The sequence below is a fragment of the Peromyscus eremicus genome, chromosome 1 (assembly GCF_949786415.1).
Source record: "Peromyscus eremicus chromosome 1, PerEre_H2_v1, whole genome shotgun sequence".
NCBI lineage: Eukaryota > Metazoa > Chordata > Mammalia > Rodentia > Cricetidae > Peromyscus > Peromyscus eremicus.
This window is the reverse complement of record NC_081416.1, coordinates 198177547-198198599: the sequence shown is the minus strand read 5'-3', so window position 1 is coordinate 198198599 and position 21053 is coordinate 198177547. Positions and strand designations below refer to the sequence as shown.

The following is a 21053-nucleotide window of genomic DNA, read 5'->3' as shown; positions in this document are numbered from 1 at the left end:
TGGGCTACCAAGTGAGTCCCAGGAAAGGCGCAAAGCTACACAGAGAAACCTTGTCTCGAAAAACCAAAAAAAAAAAAAATAGTAAAAATCATCTGGAGAAAATATACCAAGAAAAAGAGTAAATTGGTCTAATGGTATTTCACATTTCCAACAGGATCAAATTTCATAAATCTTCCCAAAAGTTTGTTTCTGCTGTTTTCTTCAGACATATAAAATATATGGACTTTTTGTATTTCCAACTCAATTAAAAATCAAAGCTGGCTTTGGAGTTGGAGTGTGGCTTTCTTCTCTAATCCCAAGCTTGTTTGTCAAAGGAAAATCCAAAATCTCTGTCTCATGTCAGAAGAGCCACCTGTTATGGGACAGAAGAAAAAACAAAATTAAGCATTCTCTTGTCACTAATCTCATAATTCTTTGATTTATTTTAACTCTTTAAAACTTTTCTTAAGGTATAAATACCTCAAGAGTTATAAATTAATATAATATATAATAATATAATAAATTTCTGTCATGATATTAATGGTTATGTAGAGTACTGGCTAATTCTAGCAAAGGCTTCATCTAGATTCCTCTAAGTGATTTCAGGTTTGAGAATCTATCAGGTAACTGGATATTAAGTTTTTGTACTCTGGATGTACTTAACAAATTGTGGTCCTTTAACCTCTTCAAGGTCTGCTGCATATGACATTTAAAATGTTTATATTTTCTGCAGTGAATCAAGACCATTCCTAACAGAGACCTTTCAAGTCTCCAAAAGCAGGAGAGGTCCCACAATTATATTTACACTTGGATTGAAAGGTAAGTGTGGCATTCTCTGCCAATGCTATCTAAAGTGAGATAACTTGAGAAGGGAATAGTCTTTGGAGACCCCTGTATGTTAGAAGATGGATAGTGGTCATAAGAGAAGACAGTAGTAGGTGGCTTGAAGGTTAGCCCTTTTTATTTGAGTGTAAGAATTTAGGCCTTGGCCAGAACATGCAGGCAAGGTGCCCATTCTTGGATAGTATGGTCTAATTTTTTTTATATGTATAAAACACACACAAAGGGAGTTCCTATTTAGTGATACAGAACCCTGAGGCATAGTACTCCTGTTCTGTAACATAAAGAGAAGTAGTGAATTAAGTCTAGAAGATTTAGGGGTGGGACCTGGAGCAGGGCCTATCCAAGCTTATGAAAGGGCTTGGCAATGGGATCCAGGAGGGACTTTTGTGAGGAGCTAATGGCTGCTTCATAAAAGGGCAGATTAAAAGAAAGAGGAGATTCAAGGGCTTAAGAAGCCAGCCATCACTAGGAAGGACAGAGTTTTAGTTTTGTCTTGGGTGGTGGGAAGTGTGAGAGCCTGAATGAAGTGTTTTCTATCAAAGGTAATGGCCTTGTCAGTTGGAATAATACCTAGTCCTTGATAAATTACCCAATATGTAGACAGATGGAACTTAGAGGGTGAGACCCTACCTGTATCATGGCCAGACAGAAAGTTTAATAACAACTTTAATAAGGTGTCAGCCTGTCTAATTTTCAGAGATAGTACAATGGAGATCATCTATGTATTGTATAAGCTTGGATTTAGCAACAGACAAAGAGAGGTCAAAGCTCAGAGCCTAGCCAAGTAGATTGGGCTGCTATGGAACCTCTGGGGTAGGATAGTCCAAGTGAGTTGGGCAGAAATGTATATATTCAGGTCAGTCCAAGTAAAGTCTGATATTTTGTGACTCGAGGTTGAGAGGAATAGAAAAAGAAAGCATCTTTTGGACTGGAGAGGTGGCTCTGAGTTTACGAGCATTGACTGCTTTCCCAGAGAACTAGGGTTCAATTGTCAGCACCTACACGGTAGCTCACACGTGTCTGTAACTCTAGTTCCAGGGGACTGACACATTCACACAGACACACATACAGGCAAAAATGCTAATGCACATACAAATAAATAAATTATTAAAAAAGAAAGAATCTTTGAGGTTTAGGACAAAGAAATGGGAGGTCTCTTAGGAGATTGTGGAGAGCAGAGTACTACAGGGTGGAAGGGAACCACTGGCTGTTGATAACTTGGAGAACCTGAACCGAGAAGTAGGTTCCATTGATTTTTTTTAAAGTTTTATTTATTTATCTATATGAGTGCTCCAATTGCATGTTTGCCTACATGCCAGAAGACATCAGATTCCATTATGGTTGTGAGCTATCATGTCATTTCTGGGGATTGAACTCTGGAAGAGCAGCCAGTGCTCTTAACTGCTGAGCTCTCTCCAGCCCTCTATTGGTCACTTTTTTATAACTAAGAATATTGGATGTTAAAGGGGGAAGAAAAGGGGTACAGAAGGCCTTTTCTTAAGCGATCAGAGATGCTTAAGTCCCCTGAGGCTTTGGAGAGTCAATATTGAGACTGGGTAATGTATGTAGTAGGGTTTTGCTATTGGATGACAAGGAGGGAATGATGTTTGGCTATAGAAGTGTTTTGAGTGTCCCATATTTAGAGATCTACCTGTAAGGCCAGTAAAGCAAAAGGTGCATCAGATTTTGTGGTTTGGAGGAGGAGGAGTGAAACAGCTGGTGAGCTTTGGGTCAAGTGGATGAGAGTATGAAGAAAATAATGGCTCCCACTTTAGTTGGAGATCCCTTCCCAAAAAGGGGACTGGGCATAATTGGTACCATTAAGGAGAAGATGAAAGTAATATGCCTAAAGATATAGTTAAGTGGGATTTGGTGAGGCTGGTAAGATGATTCTCATACTCTGACATTAGAGAAATGAGAAGGAGAGGTAGGTTCCAAAAACTACATCAAGACTCAAAAAGTAGCTCCAGTGTCCAGAAGGAAGATGATGGATTGCTCTGATACTGTGATGGCTACCTGAGTCTTCCTGTAAGAGATGAGAGTGGTCAGACTATGGGATCCTAGGCCTCCTCAGTCATCCATAGCTAGACCTAGGAGGTCAGCTAGAAGGTGATCTGTGCTCACTGTCCCCATACTGTGAGGACCATGGAGAATTCAATAACTCAATGTCCTTCTGGGTGGCATCTTGGATATGGTTGAGGTAGTTTATCTGGGCTAGGACAGGGTTGAGCCCAGTGACTTTCTTGTCCACATTTAAAGCATAGTACTAGAGGTTCTTAGGCTTTGGGAGGCTAGGTAGCCGAGGCAGTTGCTATGGCCAGATGAAAGGCCTCAGCCAACATCAGGTATTTTTGTTTTTGGGCCTTGTCATCTCTCCCATGGCACACCTTGAAGACCACCACCAAGACTTGTGGAGTCAGGGATCCTCTCTCTAGGCATTTGAGTTTGGCCTTAATATCCATAAAACTAATGGAGAAAAAGTTGCCATAAAGAGTTGTTTTCTATCTGGGTTCTCCGTATCTAGATTGGTATATTGTAAGAGTGCCTTTGTTAAGGTGGTCTAGGAATTGAGATGGATTTTCATATCTGTCCTGCGTGACCTCTTAGATTTTTTTCATTTTACTGCTTTAAGGATAGCCTTGTTCAGACCAGTCAGGAGGCAAGTTAAAAATTGATCCCTAGCAAGGATGTCCCCTGGAGTATTGTAATTCCATTCAGGGTTCTGTTCAAAGAAGGAATTAGCTCTGACTGGGAGGATAACATTAGTTTGGATTTTGTCTGCATGTTCCCTAGCCTGGTCCCAGACTTATCTTTGCTTCTCAGGGAAAAGAGCTGAAACTGTTGGTGAGAGTCATATAAACATCATGGAAAGTAAGGTTATAAGAATAGGGCAATATACTGGAATTCTCTAATAAAGGTGGAGGAGTTAGCAGTGTAGGACCCCAATATCTTTTCCATCTGAGAGTTCACTTAATGAGAAGGGGACATGTATCCTTACCAAGCTGTTCATCCCAGCAACCCCCTGCAAAGGGAGAATTATGTCCTGTTTAAGCTGGGTAGGGGCAAGTAAAGGTGATCTCGTGTCAGAGTAGGAGTGAGTAGCAGGACTGAAGATAGGCCCTAGGGAGGGTTGATTTGGGTGGCTTATCATGAAGGAGGACAAAAGGAAAACCAGAGAGGCTAGACAAGAAGAGGGTGCTGTGGGCTGAGACCAATAGGGGGGAAGGTTCATTAGCTGAATCAAAAGTGGTGAAGAAATCATCTTGTTCAGGCTTCATAACTAGAAGGAGCTGAGTAGAGAACAGGAAGAATGGAAAGCTTGGAGTGGACATAAGAGAAAGCTTGGACATAAGGAATCTCTTTCCATTCCTGGATTGCTCACAGTATTTGTGAAAGTCCTGAATAATATTGGGATCTAAGATGCTATTAGGTGGCTATTTGGATTAACTAAGGTATCGAGGCCAAAATTTGCTATGGAAGAACACTTCTGTATGCTGTGAATGTGTATCACTTACATTGGTTAATAAAATGCTGACAGGCCCGTAGCTGGGCAGGAAGTTAGGTGGGAAGACAAACTGAGAATGCTGGGATGGAGTTGGGAGTTGCCAGCCAGACACAGAGAAATCAAGATGAGAACATCATATTGAGAAAAGATATCAAGCCACATGGCTAAATATAGATAAAAATTCTGAGTTAATTTAAGTGTAAAAACTAGTTATTAATAAGCCTGAGCTACTAGTTGAGCATTTGTAACTAATGAAAGCCTCTGTGTGGTAATTTGGGAAGCAGCTGCTAGGTATTTGGGAGCTGCTGGTAGGACAGAAACTTTCCTCTGGTTAGAAAAATTAATTACAAAAATTACAAAAAAAATACAAAATTTGTATACAAGCCAAGCAAGTATAAGGTCCTTCAGGTTGGGTGTCAAGTGGAAGGGTTGCAAGTTTTCTAAAAGTCATCCAAGGAGGAATGAAAAGCTATGGAAGACACTATTGCCATGGATGAGAATGGGGGAGGGGAAAAGGTCACTGTAGCCTTTAGTAAAATATTTGCCCCGGGCTCAGGGAAGACTGAAAGAGGACCAGGCTATCCAGTGGGTCATCACCACACTCAATGAATAAACAGGCTTGGCTCTTGGTTCTGAGGTTTCAGCGAGGTCTGAAGTCTTGCCTAGAGGCAATGAAAAATTGAGCTCAGGGCCTAGAGGAGCTGTTGGGTTATGGACACCTCCAAAGGGAAGGTGAGGAAAGAAGGCAGGAAGGGAAACAATAGCCAGGCAGGGTCTATGGAAAATGCACGATTACAGATCAAAGGGTTGGGGCATAGGATCAGATGAAGAAGGCTATAATGACTGTGGATGGGCTATGTCTGTCTCCACAAGTACCAGAGAGTGCAGGACATCCAATGATTACTTCCTCAGATTCAGGGAAGAATATACACTGATCAAAGGGGGAACTTACTGAATTGCCACTGGTGGATGGTATGCTGAGCAATTGATGAGCTGGAACTAGAGATGAGGGATAGGTTTCCAGTGTATCTCAGACCATGAGTGGGAGTGCAGGCATGAGGGGAGGCTATCAAGTCATGGAATCAATGTAAGTGTTACAGCTCTGAAAGGAAAGGTATCCTGGCAGTTGAGAGCCAATAAATACTACAAAATCACACTGAAAAATAAAACTAACACAAGAAATTTATCGGAAAAGACACAAGAGGGTGGCTGCCTTTGCTTGGGAGAGAAGAAGCAAAGAACTGAGCAGGTGGCAGGCTTTATATAGGGTTTCTTACTGGTGAGATGGTGGGTCTTTGCAGGGTGGCTTGGAATTGGTAGGATGTTGTGGCCTGATTTGGAGGCAAGTTCAGGGATTGTTGGGATTCGGTGGCCCTATATTGGGATTTTTTATTATGTAGGGTGGAGCTTGATGGCCTGTATTGTTGAAAGGGACTGGAAATGGCCATTGGAGTAGTCTGGGGTGGGTCCTGGCCACTTGCAACTCCAGGGGCTTACAACATGGGTTCTGCAAAGAAAGGAAACCCCAAATTTAAAGGTAATGGATTCTTTCTCTTGGTTTCAGTTCAGCACTGTTGCAGCCATCTTTGTTTAGTAGTGTTTGATCCTCAGTGTGGAGACTGTGAGAGCTTATTGAATCAAGCTGTGAATGTGAAGCCTGGGCTGCCTTTTCAGGTAACAAGATGCTGAGGTACCCAAGCTATGAGACTCCCACTGTGGAGAACTGCATTATAGGGAGTGGAAGTGACCAAAGAGAGATGTATGAGAGGTTTCATGGAGAAAGAGATATTTTAACCCTTTGAATCAGAAGTCCCAGGTGTCTGAAACAGAGCTTCTGTTTTGGTATTTGTCTTGTCTTTGGTATCAGTCTTTCTTTGGTCCAGTCTTCACTCACTATGTCCCCTGTGCTCTACTTTGGAATGGAAATGTATATTCTATGCTGTTATATGTTGGTAAGATATAATTTATTTTTTAATTAGCAAGTGTCACAGTCAAGAGACTGCCTTGAGTATCAGAAGAGACTTGGGAACAATGTTAGGACTGCTACAGAATATCAAGATCTTTGAAGTTAGACTAAGTGCATTTGCATCCTGGGTGACCATGAGCTTTTCATGACCTTTGTAAGAATGTTCTGGGTTGAATTAAAATTCTCAAAAGTGGCATTTGAACACTTGTCTCTGGTTTATGTCTTTCTTTCAGGTGGCTTGGGAGAGAGAGAGAGAGCCTTTGTGGAAGTAGTACATTACTTGGGATGGGCTTTGGGACATAGACTCACCCTATTTTCTGTTCTTTGTGTCTACTTTCTTATGGTTGAAACTGATCATCCATCTTCCTTTTCTTGCTGCCATGCCTTCATTACCATTGTAGACTCTATACCTAGATAACATAATATAAAATAGAACCAATTGCTTTTCCTTGGTAAGCCATCTTTCTGTAACACCTGTATTTATTTTTTATATTTTTGGCTGATAGGCATTGAGTGTAATTTTGTTGTTGTTATGATTTACATGTCCAAGCATATGCTGTTGGACTGAGCCTCAACCATATCTTGAATTTTGAAATTTGTCAAAAGTTATCATCCTTTCTAACAGGATGACCTGTATTCATGATTTTAATACTGCTGCAGACTCCTGGTTCATGGAATTGTAGTTGTAGAATATTCTACCTACTGTTTCTGTATGAATTTAATTTTAATGTTTTTAAAATATATGTGTAACATTTCCCTGTATGTATGGATGTGTAATAACTGTGTGTTCTGTGTTCACTGAAACTAGAAGAATGCATTAGCTTCCTTGCACCTTGAGCTATGGATGATTGTAAAATACCATGGAGTGATAAGATTTAAGCACAGGTCCTCTGCAAGAGCAACAAGTACTCTTAACTGCTGAGCTATTTTCCTGACCAGTTTTTGTGTTTTGTTTGTTTGTTTTTCTTATAGATCAGCATGTACCTTGCTAATATTTTTGAGAATATTTCCATCTGCCAGGCTTTAACTTAAAAAAATCCCCTTTTAGTAGGTTCTTATTGGTTTACAGTTAAAACTTGGCCACTCCAGTTTTCTGGAAAATAAGTACAAAACTGGAGTTAACATCCAACTCTTTGGAGGAACCTCCAGAGAGACCTCAAGTTTTTTCCATCTTTTTCTTTGTTTGTTGTTGGTTGGTTTCAGACAGTCTTACTCTGTGTACCTCTGTCTTACCAGTAACTAGGTGCAGAGACCATGCTGGTGTTGAACTGAGAGATTTACCTTTCTCTACCTCTTGAGTGTTGGGATTAAAGGTGTGAGTCACCACATCCAGCTTGTCCATTCTGTTTTGAAGTTAATAATTGTTGATATACTCAATACTGTACAGACATGCTTGCAGGAAAAACAACCATAAGCATAAAAATGATTTTTTAAAGAAAAAGTATATCCACAATACAATAATTAAGAATAACTTAACAAATATACACATACATAACATATACATAATACCTATATAACACTGTAATACATGTACACACTTAAATTTCATTTTAAAGATTACTATCAATAATTCAAGGTCTATAGTCATCTCCATTAAATTCTGAGAATAGGCTATTCTGGTGGTTTGCTACTATGAAGAACTGCATAGGAGGAATGGAAGTGACCAAAGAGAAAATACATGAGAAGCTGCATGCAGAAAAAGCTATCTTAACACTTTGAAACTAAAGCCCGAGTTGTCTGAAACAATAAAACTTCTGTTTCAGTGTTTGCTATGGTGATATTTTATTTGTGCTGAAATGTGATTTTATTTGTATATTAATAAAGTTGCCTGGAGATCAGAGCTAAGAGCAAGCAATTTAGCAGAAGTCCGGCAGTGGTAGCACATGCCCTTAATCCAATCACATGGCAGGCAGAATCTCTGTGTGTTCAAGGACATAGCCAAGTGGTGACCCAAACCTTTAATCCCAGTATGAACTATAGAGACCTGAATAGAACTATAGAGGTCTGTATAGACAGGCAATGATGAGGAAGTCATGTGGTTGGGTTTAAAACCAATGAGAAGGCAGAACAGAAAGTCAATAAAAAGACAGGACACAGGAAGAAGGGTTCTCTCCCAGGAGAAGGACAGCAGTAAGTGGTAAGATAAGGTAGTCTTACCTCTTGGCTACTGCTCAATCTCTGGGCTATTAACTCCATATTTGGCTCTGTGTTTCTTATTTAATAAGACTGTTTAGAATTACATTTACATTTGGTGCCCACATGGCAAGAATTCATTAAAAACTATTGGTGGTTACAGCCCAGCTTGGCCCCAGCTCGAACCCAGCTCAGCCAGAGTTTATAGGCCCCAGACCCAGCTGGAGCTACTGGTCTGACTACACTTGACTGTAGCTGCAGCAGCTATAGCTGGAGCTGCTTATGGCCTAATCACCAACTCACATGGTCGGAGCTTAAGGAAGCCACACCAGAGCTTAGGCTCCAATTGGCTCAAGTGGGAGCACATGGCTGGATTTCAGCTTTTAGCCAGAATTTGTGGCTACACTTTCTTTCATTTTCTCTCTCTCTCTCTCTCTCTCTCTCTCTCTCTCTCTCTCTCTCTCTCTTTCTCTCTCTCTCTCTCTTCCCATTTTGGACACTAGGTAGCTGTTTTGAAATACCCTGGGATTTCTACTGTTCTACACAGACTTGGTAAGATAATTAAGATATCAGATATTTTAAAAGGAAAAATTACTTAAAAGAGAAAATTTTGTCCACATAAAAATGGGTATTATCTGTACAATAAAAGGAAACTGATCTCTGTTTGATAAAACTTTAGGCAGTCTGAAAATGGAAAAATTATATGAGAAGATTAATGTTGATGGGATGTACATTACACCAGTTATGCATATTATTACTTTATTTATCCTTATTTTAAAATTTAAAAAGATAGTCAATTAAGTGTCAGGATAAAAGCTTTAGAAAAACCTGTTAAAATGAATTATAGAGAAATTCAGACTCAGACAGAAGAATTTAAGGGTGAAATTATTTCAGGATTGTATTATAAGGTTATAGAAAGAAAGCCTGTTTTCAAACAATCACACTTAATTTATCTGGTAACTGTACAGCAGCTACCTGGCCAAGTGAATGTACAAAATAATTGGACTTCAATTGAAATGTTAGATTTAAGAAGGTTTAAGGAGGCAATCATATCTTATGGCATGCATTCCCTATTTGTAAAGCAAATGTTAAACTCCTGGTCAACTTGTAATAAGATTATTCCCCAGGACTGGAAAGAGCTGGTAAATGCTGTCCTGGAACCTGGAGCACAACTGCGGTGGCGCATATGGTTCAGAGATGAGGCTAAAACCGTAGAAAGTTAGTGGAGGGCTAGAGGTGTGGAAATCTCCCAGGATCAGCTTCTTGGAGAAGACCAATATGCTGAAATACAAATACTATGTTTATATGATAACCAAACCCTAATTCAACGTTGAATGGCAGCCATGAATGCATGGGACAGAATTGAGGAAGCAGGAAAGGATACTGAGTCATTCACAAAAGTTATAAGGGCCAAAAAAAATCCTTCATGGATTTCTTACAAAGACTGACTTCAGCAGTAAATAGAATAGTCCCCAATTCAGAAGCTAGTCAGATAACAATCAAATCTTTGGCTGTTGAGAACACAAATGCAGCATGCAAGAGAATAATCAGGCCATTAAAAGTAAGATCTGCACCCTTAGAAGATTGGATTAGAAACAAAATTAATGTTGAGTCTCATGGCCATGATGATATGTGGATAGGAGAAGCAGTTTCAAGAGGTTTGAGGAATGTCAGATGTTTTGGATGTGGAATGCAAGGTCATTTGAAAAGGGACTGTAAACAGGGCATTCCTAGAAACAATGTTTCTTTAAGGAATAATGGCAATAGAATGCCCCTTCCTTCAGGAGTATGCAGAAAGTGTGGTAATGGTAAACATTGGACCAAAGAATATAGATCAACAAGGGACAGTAATCCTTTGCCTCCATCAGGAAACTCCTAGAGGGGCTTCAGGCAGACCCCCACAGCAAATCCAGTTCAGACATTTCTTGCAGTCATAGATCAAACCTCTTCTCAGAGCAATTAAATAACCAAATGCCTATTGGAATAAATCAAGCTGCTCAGGGTGATGGAACAGCTGAGACAGAGAGAACAGAAAATTCAGGAGAAACCATAAAGAAAAATTTTTGGCAAACTTCCATAAATAAACAAAGGCCAAAATTAACAATAAGAATAAATGATATTTTGGTTTCTGGTCTGGAAGTCACAGGTGCTGATGTGACCATAATTGCACCAGAATTTTTGCATCCCACTTGGCCTCATCAGGAGGTAAACGTTCAGCTGTTAGGGATTGGAACATTATCTCAAGTGAAACAGAATGCAAGATGGCTTGAATGTATAGGCCCAGAAGGACATAGAGGGAAATTAAAACCATATGGGCCAAACATAGCTATGAACTTATGGGGTAGAGATCTGTTACAACAATGAAATACTCAGATTAACATCCCTCCAACCTCAGAAACAAATCATAAACTAACACATATTTCTGAGAGAAATATTAGAAAGTATTATTCTAATTAGTGGTCACCAGCCATCCAGATTGTACAAGAACAAGGCACAACAACTGATGATCTTCCAAAGACACCAACAGCTCTACCTTTAAAATGGTTAACAGACAAGCCTGTATGGGCTCAACAATGGCCTGTAACAACAAAGAAACTCCAGGCTATAGAACAGCTGGAGCAGAAGTTAAATTCTCAGCATATTCAAGAATCAACCAGCCCTTGGAATTCCCCTGTATTTGTTATTAAAAAGAAATCTGGTAAATGAGGAATGGTAACAGACCTTAGAGCAATTAACAAATTAATTCAGCCAATGGGCTCTCTACAATCTGGTACCTCTTTGCCTACTCTGTTACCAAAAGCATGGCCTCTCATAGTTATTGATTTAAAAGACTGTTTCTTTTCAATACCCTTACAAGAAAAAGACAGAGAAAGATTTGCCTTCATGGTGTCTACTTACAATAATTCTCAACTGGTTAAGAGATATCAATGGAGGGTCCTACCACAGGGAATGTTAAATAGCCCAACCCTGTGCCAATATTTTGTACAACAGCCATTGGAAGTGATACATAAAAAAATTTCCTAAATCCAAAATTTATCATAATATGGATATTTTACTAGCTGACTCAAATTCAGATACTGTAGAAAGAACGTTTGAAGAAGTAAAGAAATTTTTGCCTTGCTGGGGATTACAAATTGCTCCTGAAAACATACAAAGAGGAGATTCTATTAATTATTTAGGATATAAAATGGGTCTACAAAAAATTATACCCCAAAAGGTGCAAATTAAGAGAGATAGACTACAGACTCTTAATGACTTTCAAAGATTATTTAGAGACATTTCTCATCTATGAACTATTATTGGGGTAAAAAATGATGAACTGAATAATTTGTTTAAAACCTTAGAAGGTGATAAGGACTTGAATAGTCCAAGAGAATTATCACCTGAAGCTGAGAAAGAATTGGCCTTGTTGAAAAGAAAGTGCAGGAAGGACACGTGGATCATATCAATCTAAAGCTGGATTACATTTTGGTTAATTTACCCTCTAGGCATTCTCCTACCGGAATATTAATGCAGAGGGAAGATATTATGTTGGAATGGATAATTTTACCAAATAAAAAGAGTAAAAAAATTAAAAACTTATGTGGAAAAAATCTCTGACTTTATTTTTTCAAAATAAAAACAGAGCCTTCGTCAATTAGCAGGAATATACTCAGCAGAAATTGTCATACCTTTAACTAAGGAGAACATTGAAAATTATGTGCAGTAAGTGAACCTTGGCAAGGAGCTTGTAGTCATTTTTTGGGAGAGATTAACAGCAAATATCCCCAAAGTGGTAGTATTGATCTTATAAAGAGAGCTGATTGGATTTTGCCTTGAACTGTATGGGAGTTCATATCTGGAGCTTGTACATTTTATACAGATGCAAACAAACAAGGAAAGGCAGGTTACATATCAGAAAATTTAAGTAAAGTGGTTCAAAGTCCTTATAATTCAGTTAAAAAATCTGAATTGTATGCTATTCTGTTGGTATAATAGATTTTCCAGAACCTCTTAACATAGTTACTGACTCTCAGTATGCTGAAAGAGTGGTATTACATATTGAGACTGCAGAATTTATCCCTGATGAGTCAGAAATAACTTCACTATTTATTCAGTTACAAGATATAATCAGGAATAGGAGTCATCTGTTCTTATATATAACTCACATCCGATCCCATATGTGTCTGCTAGGGCCTCTAGCACAAGGTAATGATGAGATTGATAAATTATTGATAGGAAATGTGCTGGAGGCCTCAGAATTTCATAAGAAACATCATGTGAATAGTAAAAGTTTAAAAGGGGACTTTTCTACAACCTGGCAACAAGCCAAAAAATTGTAAGGAAATGTCCTTCTTGTTCCTTTTACATTCAGATGCCATTACCACCAGGATGTAACCCAAAGGGTAGTCAGAGGAATTAAATCTGGTAGATGGATGTGTTTCACTTTGCAGAATTTGGAAAATTGAAATATGTGCACCATACCATTGATACTTACTCATGATTTCAGTGGGCAACTGCTTCGAGTTCTGAAAATGCTGATTCTGTAATCACTCATGTGCTAGAAGGTATTGCCATCATGGTTATACCTGCACAAAATAAAACTGACAATGCTCCAGCATATGTCTCTGTTAAAATGAAACAGTTTTTTGCTTATTACAATATAAAGCATACTACAGGTATACCACATAATCATACAGGCCAAGCAGTTACAGAAAGATCAAACAGAATGCTAAAGGATATGCTAAATAAACAGAAAGGGGTAATAAAAAAACCCAGAAATAGACTGCATAATGCTCTATTGACTTTGAATTTTTTCAATGCTAATGAGAAAGGAACAACAGCTGCAGAGAGACATTGAATAATAGAAAAAAACTATAGAATTAAATCAGCCTATATACTTTAAAAATGTGCTGACCTCAGAATGGAAACCAGGATATGTGTTACATATGGGACAAGGTGTTGCTTTTGTTTCTACAGGAGAAGATAATCTGTGGATACCATCAAATTGATAAGATTTGATTTGAAAAAGAGAGACCACTTAATTAGAAGAGGTGATAGTTCATCAACGAGTGACCATCCAATTTAAACTTATATCATTAACACATGCCTTTTCATTTAATCAGATGTAACTTGCCAAAAAGGAACCTCCCCAAAGTTAGTCTTGGGGGAAGGTTTTTGTTTTTGTCTTTTAGGAGAATGAAGGCTAAGAAATCTGAAGAACACTGGACAAATAAGACAACTGAAGAAAAAGGAGAAATCATCTAAAAATTTCCCAAGAAAAAGAGTAAAATTGCCTACTGGTATATCATCTTTAAAATTTCATAAGTCTTCCTAAATGTTTGTCTCTGCTCTTCTCTAAATGCATTTAACACTAATGGTCTTCTTGTAGTCCCAGTTAAATTAAATTTAAAGCTGGCTTTGGAGTTGGAGAATGGCTCTCTCCTTCTTTAAACCCAAGCATGTTGTTAAAAGGAAAATGCAAACTCTCTGTATTATGCCAGAGGAAAGAGCTATCTTCTGATATGGGACAGGAGAAAACAAACAAAACACTTTAAGGGACTATTCTATTACTACTAATCTCAGTTCTTTGATTCTATTCTGATTCTTTAAACTTTTCTTGAAGTATGAATTTTATATCAAAATTTAGAAGATTTATATATATATATATATATACTAAAGAGGTGTAAGTGTATAAATTTGAAAGACTATATAAGATAGTTCTGTTAATCATAGAAGTTAGGATAGATAGTGAATCAGGTAAATTTTGGACTTACCAAAATAGGATAGATAATGGAATTACTTTCTCTGAATTTGTCAAATGCAAATGGACTAGACATTGTTTAGGTGTTTATTGCTTGTATAGTTATTGTACTTATTGTATATAGTTTTTTTATATTAGTTATAAATTTTTCTTTTTATTAGAATAGAAGGGGGAAATATAGTGATATTTTATTTGTGCTGAAATGTGATTTTATTTGTATGTTAATAAAGTTTCTTGGAGATCAGAGCTAAGAGCAAGCCATTTAGCAGAAGTCTGGTGGAGGTGGCACATGCCTTTAATCTGATCACATGGCAGGCAGAATCTCTGTGTGTTCAAGGACACAGCCAAGTGGCGACCTGAACCTTTAATCTCAGTATGAACCATCGAGATCTAGAGGTCTGTATAGAGAGGCAGTGATGAGGAAGTCATGTTGTTGGGTTGAGAACCAATGAGAAGGCAGAACAGAAAGGCAATAAAAAGCTGGGACACAGGAATAAGGGCTCTCTTTCAGGGGAAGGACAGCAGCGAGTTGTAAGATAAGGTAGTTTTACCTCTTGGCTACTGCTCAATCTCTGGGCTTTTAACTCTTTTTTTGGCTCTGTGTTTCTTATTTAATAAGACCATTTAGAATTAAATCTACAGTTTGCCTTGTATATCAGTCTTTCTTTGGTGCAGTCTTCCCTAACTATAAGGAGGTGTGGCCTTGTTGGAGGAAGTGTGTCACATTCCCTTCTTGCTGCTGGCTGATATGGATCTTAGAAGTCTATGCTCTTTATCCAGCACCATGTTTGCCTGCATGGTGCCATGATTCCTGCTATGATGATAATGGACTAAACCTCTAAAACTCTAAGCAAGCCCCAATTAAATATTTTCCTTTATAAGAATTTCCATAGGCATCTTGTCTCTTCATAGCATTAAACTAACTAAGACAGCTACTAATATTCTGGATAAGGTAGAATGGCTACCCCAGCTATAATAAATAAGTAAGTTCGATATTCTAAATATTTGCAGTTGTAAATTTACTATATGTTTTGGTTTATTTTTTTTCCTTTAGGTCTTGTTGTTGTTGTTAACCAAATGAGATTAACAATGTGCAAGCTTTATTTTCTGTCAGCCAGGGCTTTCAACCTAAAATGGGATTTGAGAAAATAACATTGAACATAGAAAAAAATGGGCTTATATAGACAAAAAAAAAAACCAACAACAACAAAAAACAAAAACTGTGTGCTAGGGAGTTTCCAAGAGTTTTTGGTTACATAGCAACTTGGCAGAACATTTCAAAATTATTTGGCAGAATAACATTTAAAGGTGGATGTCAGCATTCCCACTCTATCTGCTGGTCAAACATCAAGTTACATCTACCACAATTATTCAAGGATCTGACCTGTAGTAAGTGACTCTTAAATGGTAAACTAATAAACAAATAAGTATATAACTTAATTAACTAATTAATTAAAAAAGACAAAAAGAAGGTGAAACAATAAAGAGATAGGACAATCCTAAAACCCTTCCCAGGTCAATGGCTATGAATATCACAATGCAAGAGATTAGGCCGTGCTCACTGTTCCTATGGACAGGATGCTAGAAAAACTTACTGAAGAGATAAACAACATAGCTGGGATCAGTACACTTTGAGTCATAATTGTTATTCATCTGGCAATTCATATCTTATTCTTTAAAAATGGTTTGATAATAGTGCTAAACATGAGAAATTAACTGAAAAAGTGCAAAACTTGGAAAATGATAATGATAAATGGGCTGAAAGACTACATGTCTTGAAATATAATATGCAAGCCTTACAGATAGTCATCAAAAAGGATAAAACAGCTTTGACTGATAAGCCAAAACCTTTAGAGTTATTTATAAACAAGGAGAACAAAAAAGTAACTGATAATATGCAAGCTATGGAACAGCTTACTAGTCAGGAGATACAAACCCTACAAAAGACAATTGCTGGAAAATTTCATGCCTTAGAAAAATTTATTAGAACTTATAATAAAAACATTCAAACACAAACAGAAGAATTTAGAGGAGAATCAACCACACCATTACCTTTTAGAATTTCAGAATAGTGGCCTAAGGTGGTTACTACATCACCCGTTATATTTATACTGTAGCTAGAGTTTTCCTGCCTGGCCCACAGTAAGGACATATCTCTCTCACCTGCCAGTCCCACAGCCACTCAGACCCAACCAAGTAAACACAGAGACTTATATTGCTTACAAACTGTATGGCTGTGGCAGGCTTCTTGCTAACTGTTCTTACAGCTTAAATTAATCCATTTCCACTAATCTATACCTTGCCACGTGGCTCGTGGCTTACCAGAATCTTCACATGCTGTTTCTCATCATGGTGGCTGGCAGTGTCTCTCTGACTCAGCCTTCCACCTCCCAGCTTTATTCTCTTCCCTGTCCCGCCTACACCTCCTGCCTGGCCACTGGCCAATCAGTGATTTATTTATTGACCAATCAGCAACACACTTGACATACAGACCATCCCACAGCATTATACTGTTACCATTATGGAAGGCAACTAAGTGACAAGTATCCCCAAGGATATACAAAATATAAATGGTATCCTATACAATGTTAGACTTAGTATTAAGGAAACAATAGTTTCCTATGATATACATTCAATATATGTGAGGCAGATGTTGAATACATGGTCCTCTCAGAACAAAATTCCTCCAAAGGACTGGAAACAAGTAGTCATAGCAGTACTCAGCTAGGATATGGTCCTCAGATAGAATGGCCTTAGAGAAGCTAAGGCCATTGAATAGCAAGATAATGCTAGAGGTTTTGAGATCTCCCAGGATTAAATACTTGGTGAAGGCAGTTATGCTGATATAAATATGATGCACATACCTTGTCCTTGTGCCATACAGCAGCCTTAAATGTTTGGTACAATATTTAAAAATCTGGAAAGAGGATTGAGCCATATACTAAGGTTATGCAAGGCTCAAAAGAACCCTCCACTGAATTTTTGCAAAGATTCACTTCAGTCATAAATAGAATATCAGACCCAGAGGCTAGGTGAGTACTGAATCAATCTCTGGCCTTTTAGAATGCTGATTTGCAATGAAAAAGGATATTTTGGGCATTAAAAGTCAGATCAGCACCCACAGAAGAATGGATCCAAGACATGGTCAATATTGAATCTCTTGACTATGATAATGCTTCAGCATAAGGAACAATCAAAATGTCAAATATTTTAATTGTGATAAACAAGGTCATCTCAGAAAAAATTGTAGGCAGGGCATTGTAGGCAATGTTTCCAGGGATGAATCAAACAGAAGGCTCTAATCTTCTAGATTATGCAGAAGATGCTGCAGTGGCCAACACTGGACCAATGAATCAGATCATTGAGGGACAAGCAAGGCATTTACCTTTGGGAAATGCCCTTTGGGCCTCTTGTAGGCCCCCATGTGGAACATGGTTCAGTCATTTCCTGTTACCATGGGGGGAAACACTTTTCCAGAGCAATTGAAGGACCTAGTGCCTATGGCAGAAAATCATACTGCTCTAAATGATACAATGGCTTTAGATGATGAAGCAAAAGTTCCAGGAGAAACCATAAAGTAAATATTTTGGGAAACTTCAATAAATGATCAAAGACTAAGGCTAAGGGTACAAATAAATGACATTGTAATTGAAGGTCTTCTCAACACAGGGGCAGATGGAACTATGATTACATCAGAACCATGGCTTCCAAATTGGGGCTCTTCAGGAGGTAGATGTTCAGTTTTTAGGGATTTAATCCTTATCTCAGATAAAACAAAGTACAAGATAGGTTGAATGTATAGGTACAGAAAGTGAGAGAGGAAAATTGAAGTCATATGGGGTTAATATAGCAATGGATTTATGGAGTCATGACTTTTTACAGCAATGGAATACTCAAATTAATATTCTTCCAATTTCAGAAACAGACCATAAACCAATACAAGTTTCTGAGAAAAATATTAAAAGGTATTATAAAGAACAGTCACTGACCATTCAGGCTGTACAAAAACAGAGCACAACAGCTGTTGATCTTTCAAAAGTATCAACAGCCCTACCATTAAAATGGTTAACTGACAAGCTTGTCTGGGTAGAACAATGGCCTTTGACATCAGAAAAATTAAAGAGAATCAACCAGCCCTTCTAATTCCCCTGCATTTGTTATTAAAATGAAATCTGGAAAATAGAGAATGCTGAATTCCCTTGTCCTCTCTGTTACCTAAAGAATGGCGTATTATAGTTATTGATTTATAGGACGTTTTTCCTCACTATACCACTACAAGAAAAGGATAAGGAAAAATTTGCCTTCATGGTGACTACTTATAATTCTCAGCCTCTTCAAAGATATCTATGTAAGATTCTCCCACAAAACATGCTAAACATCCCTACCATGGGACAATATTTTATATGACAGCCATTGGAAATAATTCATGTACAGTTTTCTCAATCTATAATTTACCATTATATTAATGATATCTTATTAGCTGATGCAAATGTAGACACTTTAGAAAATATAGAAGTAAAGAAAGTTTTACCTTGCTGGAGATTACAAATTGCTCCTGAAAAATACAGTGAGGGTATTCTATTAATTATTTAGGATATAAAATAGGTCTACAAAAATTCAACCCTAAAAGGTACAAATTAGAAGAAATCAATGACAAACTCTTAATAACTTCAAAAAATTTCTGAGAGTAACAACTTAAGAACTGAGTAACACGTTTCAAGCCTTAAAAGGAAACACAACTTAAATAGTCCCAGAGAATTATCAGCAGAAGCTGAGAGAGAATTAGCTTTGGTGTAAAGGAAATTATAGGATGCACATGTGAATTGTTTGGATCCAGAGCTTGATTGTATTCTGGTTATATTAATGTCTATGCATTTCACTACAGGGATTTTAATGTAGAGACAAGATATTATCTTAGAATAGATATTTCTACTGCACAAACAGGGTAAAAAATCAAAGACATATGGAAAGGATTTCTGAGTTGGTTCTAAAAGGAAAATTAAGACTGTATAACCTCACAGAAATGAACCTAGAAGAAATTGTAATACCTTTTACTAATGCTGAAATTTCTTCTTTATGGGCAGAAAACAAACATTGGCAAAGAGCTTTCAGTAATTTTTTGAGAGAGATTAATAACAGATATCCCAAATGCAAGAGCCTTCAACTCATAAAAAGAAACAGTTGGGTCCTTTCTCACCTTATATGGGGAACACTAATAGCTGGAGTTCCTACATTCTATATTGATATAAATAAATCAGGAAAGGCACAATAAAAATCAGAAAATTTAAGTAAAGTGGCTCAAGGCGCTTAGGATTCTGCCCAAAAGTCAGAATTATATGCTATTCTTATGGTATTCATCTACCTTACAGCACCTCTTAATATACTTGCTGACTCCCTATATGCAGACAGAGATATTTTACACACTGAAACCGCTGAACTTATTCTTGATGAATCAGAATTAACTTCACTATTTATATAATTACAGGAAATATATATATATATATATATATATATATATATATATATATATATATATATATATATATATATAAAACCATATCAGATCCCATATGTTCCTGCTGGACCCTCTAGCACAAGGTAATGATGAACTCTATCAGCTATTAGTAGGAAATGTGCTGGAAGCCTCAAAATTTCATGAGAAACACCATGTCAATAGCAACGGTTTGAAAAGGGATTATTCCATCACTTGGCAATATGCTAAGGAAATTGTGAAAAAATAGCCCTACTTGTTCCTTGTATAATCAAACTCAATTTATGCAGAGTGCAACCTTAAGGGTACTCAAAAATGAGATTTGGCAAATGGGTGTGTTTTATTTTGCATAGTTAGGAAAATTAAGATATGTACACCATACCATAGATGTATATTCAGAATTTCTATGGACAAATGCTTTGAATTCTGAAAAGGCAGGTTCTATAATTACACATATATTAGAAGTCATGGTTATCATGGGAATATCTGTACAAATTAAGACTGACAATGCCTTATCATATGTCTCTAATAAAATTAAATATTTTTTGCATATTACAACATAAAGCATATTATAGTTTTACCACAGAATCCAACAGGAAAAGCAATTGTATAAAGATCAAATTGAACTTTAAAAGAAATGCTAAATAAGCAGAAAGGAGTAATAAAACCTCACAGAGACAGATCACATAATTCCTGATTAACTCTAAATTTTCTAAATGCTACTGAGAAAGGAACAAAAGCTGTGGAGAGACATTGAGCAATAGGAAAAAAAAAACGACTGAATTAAATCAGCCTGTGTTCTTTAAAGATGTGTTAACCTCAGAATGGAAACCAGGATATGTGTTATGGTGAGGTAGGGGTTTTGCTTTTGTTTCCAAAGAAGAGTTATGGATACTATCAAAATTAATGAAGATTTGATTTGAACAGGACAGATCTCTTGATTAGGAGAAGTGATTGTTCATCAACCAATATGGTGATTTGTGTTGAAAGGAAAAACTCACCAAATTAGGGTCAAGACAGGGTTTTGTTTTTGTCTTTATGGAAGAATAGAAATTACATCTTAAAGATGTTAAGTACCTTTGGACAGATAGATATCTAAAGAAAGAGGGAGAACTGTCTGAAAACTTTACTAAGAGAAGAAAAAATCTGGCATGATGGTATAACTACTTCTACAGGTTAAAATCTCTTTACCTTTTGAAATATTTATTTTCCCAACTCAATTGAAAACTAAAAGTGGCTTTAGAGTTAGAGTGTAGTTCTCTCCTTTAAACCCAAGCATTTTGTTAAAAGAAAATTCAGAGTCCCTGTCTCACATCAGAGGATTTGCTTGGTATGGGATAAGTGAAAACCAAAATCTAGGAATTATTGTTGTCACAAATCTCTTTGCTTGCAA

At 37.3% G+C, this 21053-nt stretch overlaps 1 protein-coding gene across 1 annotated transcript in view; it reads left to right on the top strand.

Annotated features, from left to right (window-relative positions):
• The window catches only part of LOC131895034 (zinc finger protein 120-like), an 84605-nt gene extending 70643 nt beyond the window's left edge, over window positions 1-13962 (top strand). Inside the window, exons 5-8 of the mRNA XM_059245416.1 lie at window positions 713-798; window positions 5892-6001; window positions 8930-8978; window positions 13386-13962. Of these exons, the coding sequence (XP_059101399.1) occupies window positions 713-798; window positions 5892-6001; window positions 8930-8978; window positions 13386-13417 (277 nt within the window). The 3' untranslated portion in view covers window positions 13418-13962. The remainder of the gene's footprint in view (window positions 1-712; window positions 799-5891; window positions 6002-8929; window positions 8979-13385) is intronic.
• The last annotated feature ends 7091 nt before the right edge of the window (window positions 13963-21053 follow it).